We start from the raw sequence: 6,129 nt of genomic DNA, 5'->3' as shown, positions 1-6,129 counted from the left end.
GGGGAGGCAGACAGTCTGGGGTGCTCATGGGGGTGGGGAGGCACACACAGTCTAGGGTACTCCTGGGGGTGAGGAAGTGGACAGTCTGGGGTGCTTGTGGGATGGGGAGGTGCAGACATGCTCAGCAACTATGTGGAGTCTGGTGAGGCTGGAGTTGGGGTACCAGAGCCGGCATGAGAGGTAAGTGAGGCCAGATCCCCATCTACCTTGGAGACCATGCTGCCGAGTTTGGACTTTGTCCTGCAGGTAGTGGGGGGATACTGGCCAAGGGATTTATGGGAGGGGAGGGGAGACAGGAGGCCAGATACCTGCTGGGACTCGGGGGACTAGTATGCGAGGGGTTACAGGCAGAGTCTCAGCACTGGGTCACCCCCTGGATGGAGAGAGGAGTTGTCTACGGCGATGCCAGGTGACTGAGTGGATTGGGAGGAGAGTGAATCCCATGCGGATGGAGTTTCAGGGAATTGTGGGCATCCATGGTGACATGTCCAGTGTCGGGTCTGGACTGGAGGTCAGGAGTCGGCACCAGGAGGCCTGTGTGGGGGGTGGGGAGAGGGAATGCTGGAGGCCAGAGGCTGGGAGTGAGGGTCAGCACCTGTGGGACCCTGAGGCCAAACAGCCGGGAGGACGGAGCAAGAGGGGTAGCTAGAGGCTGGCGGACAGTGGGAGAGTAAGAGGCAAATGCCAGAGACGAGAGTTCAAGAGTAGCTCAGCGGGACGATGCTTGAGAGGTGAGCTGGGACCAGGCAGGAGCTGGTCTTCCGACTCTGGCCCAGCAAGGCTCTCGCAGAGTTTGGGAACAGCAGATCCGTGCGCTACGGAGGGTGACTGCCTGGGACAGGAGCGGCTACGCTGGTGGCCTTGGTAGGATGGCGGGGTGGAGGGTAGAGGGCAGCCTGAAGGGGCAGTGGGCTGGGGTGCCGGGCAGAGGAGGAACAGGGGAGAAGCCGAACACCCCAAACCTCTGAGGTCTCTGCTGGCTGTGGCTGGAGGAGTTGGCACGGAGCTCCTTGGAGACTGACAAGGGCAGGGTGGGTCTGCCAATGCCTCGGGTTCCAGGTGGTGCCGTCCCTCTGCCCTGACTGGCCCTCACCCTCTCTCACCATCCACCATAGATCGACCTGCGTTATGAAGCTCGGAACCTGGAACACTTCCAGCGCAACTTCCGGGATGTGAGTGCCGTCAGGTTCCCGACACCACTACGCCCCTTTGTCTCCAGGGATGTCTTGGTGGAGACGTACGAGGTAAGAGTCCAGCAGCTCTGCCTGTGGCCTCTCACTCGTGTCAAAGACGGGCTCGATGGCGGAGGTGGTGTGGCGGGCCAGGGGCTGAGAGTGATGGAAGTGACCTCAGATCTCCTGGGTTGACAATCTCTGCCATGCCACCAGCCGGTGACCTCAGTGTCCTCACCATGGAACAGGGACAGCAGCTCCTGCTGCCAGGTTGTCACGGATTAAATCAAGTATTACATGCAGAACACACTGGGCACAGTGCTTACCTAGAGAAAGCGCAGCACCTGTGGCAGCGGCATCACCTGGCTCAGCAGCTCCCTCCCAGTCAGCCTCCTGAAGGACGGCAGGGCAGATCTGGTACCTTGGCTTACCTGAGCTCTCTGGGCTTCAGTTGTTTTGTTAATTGGGGATAACAATATCTATCTCCATAGGTTGCTTTGAAAATTCAACAAGCTAACCTATATAAAACCAGTTGCCGTTGTCACTCATGGTGACCCCATGCGTGTCTGAACTTCCAACAAGGAGTCCCTGGGTGGTACACATGGGTAATGTGCTCCGCTGCTTACAGAAAGGTTGGAGGTTGGAGTCCACCCAGAAGCACCTTGGAAGAAAGGCCTGGAGATCTACTTCTGAAAAATCGGCCATTGGAAACCTATGGAGCGCAGTTCTATCCTGACACACATGGGGTCGCCATGAGTTGGGGTCGACCCAGCAACACCTGGTTTTTAAGCGGTAACCTATATGAAATGCTCACTCATTAGGCCCCTTCTCTCTTCCCCCGCCCCCTGCTCAAGGTCACAGGCTCACTCCTGCCCGTTGGTTGCTTCTGACCCAGGAACCAGCTCTCCCAGGTGCCTGCGTCTGCCTTTCACAGGCCTCCACAACCCCTCTGTGTCAGCAGCAGAGTACCGGTCTCCTCACTAGCAAACCTTCCATTGAGAAGGGTTGTGGAAGGAACATGCGCTGAGATACACTTGTGGGTGACAGGTTCACAGGGGCCCTCAGAAAGGTGAACCTCTTTCGGTTACTTCACCAGTACTCACCACCTCCCCTCAATGGGACAGCAATGCTGTGTGTCCCCTGGGGCGGGGGCAGGGCGGTGACGGCTGTCCAGTGAAGCTGTGCTCTCCTCTTTCCTCAGGAGAGCGTGCCCGTGTCCCGCTACCAGCAGGTGGGGGTTCCCGAGGAGCTGAAGAGGCAGATAGCGCGGCTGGGGATCCGCATGCTCCTGAAGATGGTAGGCTTGTGGCTGAGGGGGCGCCGGGACCCAGGGCGGGGGTAGCCAGGCTCTGCTGGGCTCTCGTGGGCAGGAGGGTGGCCAGGCCAACAGCCGTTGAGCCGAGAGGGCCAGCTCTAGAACTAGCCGTGCCCGCCGACAATGTTCATTCCTGCTACAACTTTCTATTGAACACCTTCTCAGTGGCGTGCACACTGCGTCCATGTAGAGTGCTGCAGAGAGTGGTGAGGGAGACAGAGCCCATCCAGGGGCCTGTGGTATAGACGGGCCTTGGCAGGGGTCCCATGGTGTAGACGGTCCCCACCTGGGGGCCCGCGGTATAGATGGGCCCTGGCTGGGGACCTGTGGTATAGACGGGCCTTGGCAGGGGTCCCATGGTGTAGACGGTCCCCACCTGGGGGTCCTGAGTGTAGACAAGACACTGTGCGGGGTCCCACAGTGTAGACAGTCCCCACCTGGGGGCCCTGAGTGTAGACAGACCCCCCGAGACGGCATACTGTGCTCACTCACCCAGCAAGCAGTTACTGGGCGTTGACTCTGCCAGGCACTGAGCTACTGGCCGGATTTACGGGGTGAGCAGAACAGCCATGTTCTGTGGCTCCTGGAACTACTGCCCAGGGATAACGGGCACTGGATAAGTGGGGACAGGGGTATAGAGGGGTAGGTACAGGCTGCAGAGGGGCATGTGGGGCCCGTCCCAGCCCAGGGGAGTTCATTCAGGAACTGGGATTTAAGTAACCCTGGATCCAGGGGGACTGGTGCTCAGAGCATGCATCGGCCTGGAAGGGCCTCCTGAGGGCCCCCCAGCAGCAGCTCTGTGCTACCCCAGGACCTCCCTTCCTGTCCTTTGCGGGGCGGGGGCGTCGCTGCTGGTGTCTCCATGGGAGGCAGCTTCTACTCTGCAAAGGGGCCCTGGGCTTGCTTTCCTGCTTCGTCTGTTAAAGCCCGTGCTGTGTGCCAGTCATGTGCACGCCGGGCTGTGCTCTCGCTGCACAGATGCGGGGTGATGTCTCACTGTCAGACCTCACCGATGCTGGCAAATTGAGCAGTGGAGGAAAGCCTGATTTATGAAGTATTTTTAAAGGAATGTAGTTCCGTGAGTTTTTAGTACCATGACTAATTATTGTAAGTAGCATACCAATTGCTCAAATCATAAAGTAGAAATTACAGCTGCCCTATGTGTGCAGACTATAACTGTGCTCCGTAGGGTTTCTAAGGCTGTGATTTCTCGGAAGTCTTGGCTGTCTTCCAGGATGCCTTCGGGTGGGTTCACGCAGCCAGGCTTTTGGTTAGAAGCTGATCCAATCTCTTAACCGTTTGCACTACCCAGGGATCAAGATAAAAACAAGCCTTTGGAATGCAGTTTGGTCTCTGCTTTCTCTGCCTGTGGCTTGGCGGGGGTGGGGTGGGAGGGTTGATAAGCAGTGCTAGTCTCTTCCAGATATTTGTGGACAACTTTGTCCACGCGGATCTCCACCCTGGGAACATTCTGGTGCAAGGCGCTGACGGTCTGGCCAGGGGCCAGGGGCCTTGGGCCCAGCAGGGGGATGTCTGCACCATGTGGGCAGGGGCTGCACCCCCTGCCCCCCGGCCCCTGCGGCTGGTGCTGTTGGACGCGGGCATTGTAGCTGAGCTGCAGGCTGCAGACCTGAGCAACTTCCGGGCTGTCTTCCTGGCTGTGCTGATGGGGCAGGTGAGACTCGGGGGCTTCTGGGGAGCGCCTGTCTTTGCTGTGGCTTCCTTGGTCTTCCTGCTCTTGTAAACGCCTATATTTGTAAAGCTGCTTCGGTTGCACAGGCTGGAGTGGAGCACAGCAGAGGGAGAGAGAGGAGGGAGAGGGAATGGGGCTGCCCGTCAGGCGCCTCTGGTCAGTGGGTGCTGGGGCAGGGCCGGGGGCCAGGTCTGAGCTGCTTATGGAAGAAAGAGCACCTCCAGTTTTTCCGAGGCCGGTGCGGGTTGGTGGGTTCTCTTCCTTCTTCAGCACACACGCCCGGGGGCACTGCGAAGGGTAGTTTCCTCACTGAACAGTGGCTGCCCTCGCTCTGTGCTATTGGATGCAAGATGGCGGGCTGGAGGGGGAAGAGCAGGAGGCGTGCTGGTGTCTCTGGGGGTGGGGCTGAGCACAGTTTTAAGGCTTCTGTGGCTTGGAGGGGCTCCAGTGCTGAGAATCATTGAGAGAAAGGGCTTCAGAAAGCCCCTGTGAGTCACTGCGTGTCTCTGGCCAGTGAGTGGGAGGCACCACTCCTTGGGCTGTGGGTGGAGAACTCTCCAGCACAGAAAGGCCCTGGGAAAGATTGCTGGCAGAAGGGACAGAATTCAAGAGAGTCCTGCTTAGGTGGCTTCCGAGGTCTACCCAACAGAGGGAACCCAAAGCCAGTCTGAACGTGCCCCTGGGCCGAGGGGAAAGGCTGAAGTCTGTGGCCGGTGGGGCTCGGGTCCCCTGTGTAGGTTTGGGTGACGGAGAGAGAGCTTGGCCTGGGGCGGTGCAGCAGGAGCTGAGGGCACTAGAAGTGACCATGGGGAGCAGGGAGGTGGCTCAGCTGTGAGCAGGCTCCGCTCAGGGTGAGAGAGCCCCCAGAGAGCCTGGCCCCAGGTGAGCCCAGCAGGCAGGTCCAGGGAGAGCCTTGCCCCAGGTGAGCCCAGCAGGCAGGTCCAGGGAGAGCCTGGCCCCAGGTGAGCCCAGCAGGCAGGTCCAGGGAGAGCCTGGCCCCAGGTGAGCCCAGCAGGCAGGTCCAGGGAGAGCCTGGCCCCAGGTGAGCCCAGCAGGCAGGTCCAGGGAGAGCCTGGCCCCAGCTGAACCCAGCAGGCAGGTCCAGGGAGAGCCTGGCCCCAGGTGAGCCTGGGCTGGCAGGTAAGTCTGGGGCTGGGGCTCAGGGTAGGCAGTGCCGCTGGGAGCACACAGGAGGCTGTGTGGCCTGAGCGAGAAGCACAGGTGCGCAGCCCTCGCCCTGGCTGCAAGGGTTCCTGCCCTGACGCAGGTAGGCCCCACTGACCAGCAGAGATTTTGGTCGGTGTCCAGGTATTCTGGAGGACTACAGTTAAGAGAGGAAGGTGATTAAAGGCAGCATGGTAGACAAACCATGGTGGAAGTGACTAAGATGTGAAATCCCTGGCAAGAGCACCTAGCTTTCTGTCCACTCAAGGTGTTTTAAGATGGCTCCTTTCTTCTGCATCTTCCAGGGCCACAGAGTGGCCGAGCTCATCCTGCATCACGCCCGGGCCAGCGAGTGCAGGGACGTGGAGGCCTTCAAGGCTGAGATGGCCACGCTGGTGAGCCAGGCCAGGAAGAACACCGTCACCCTGGAGAAGGTGGGCAGGCAGCCCGAGAGCAGGGCCTTGGGTGTTTACTGCCCTTGCCCTCCGACGTAGCCAGCTCAGGAGTGTGTGGAGAGTAGCACCTGTGGGTGGAGTGGTGAGTGCGTGTGATGTGGGTGAGTGTGGTGTGGCCTGTGGGTGTGTGTGATGTGGCATGTTTGTGGTGTGTGTGGTATATGAGTGCGTGGTCTGTGTGGTGTGTGTATGTGGTGTGCCATATGTATCTGAGGTGTGTGACTGTGGAGTGTGTGTGAGTGTGGTGTGGAGTGGCGTGTGTGTGTGGAGTGGTGAGTGAGTGTGGTGTGGAGTGGCGTGTGTGTGTGGAGTGGTGAGTGAGTGTGGTGT

The 6,129-nt window shown here is 59.5% G+C and overlaps 1 protein-coding gene across 1 annotated transcript in view; it reads left to right on the top strand.

Annotated features, from left to right (window-relative positions):
• The window catches only part of ADCK2 (aarF domain containing kinase 2), a 16,625-nt gene that overhangs the window by 6,613 nt on the left and 3,883 nt on the right, over positions 1 to 6,129 (top strand). Inside the window, exons 3-6 of the mRNA XM_004382449.2 lie at positions 1,116 to 1,244; positions 2,374 to 2,469; positions 3,911 to 4,162; positions 5,650 to 5,778. Coding sequence (XP_004382506.1) covers positions 1,116 to 1,244; positions 2,374 to 2,469; positions 3,911 to 4,162; positions 5,650 to 5,778 — 606 coding nt within the window. The remainder of the gene's footprint in view (positions 1 to 1,115; positions 1,245 to 2,373; positions 2,470 to 3,910; positions 4,163 to 5,649; positions 5,779 to 6,129) is intronic.

This window comes from Trichechus manatus, unplaced genomic scaffold (genome assembly GCF_000243295.1).
Source record: "Trichechus manatus latirostris isolate Lorelei unplaced genomic scaffold, TriManLat1.0 scaffold00093, whole genome shotgun sequence".
NCBI classification, from domain to species: domain Eukaryota; kingdom Metazoa; phylum Chordata; class Mammalia; order Sirenia; family Trichechidae; genus Trichechus; species Trichechus manatus.
The sequence above is the reverse complement of the archived record's forward strand: the minus strand, read 5'-3'. Positions and strand labels throughout refer to the sequence as shown.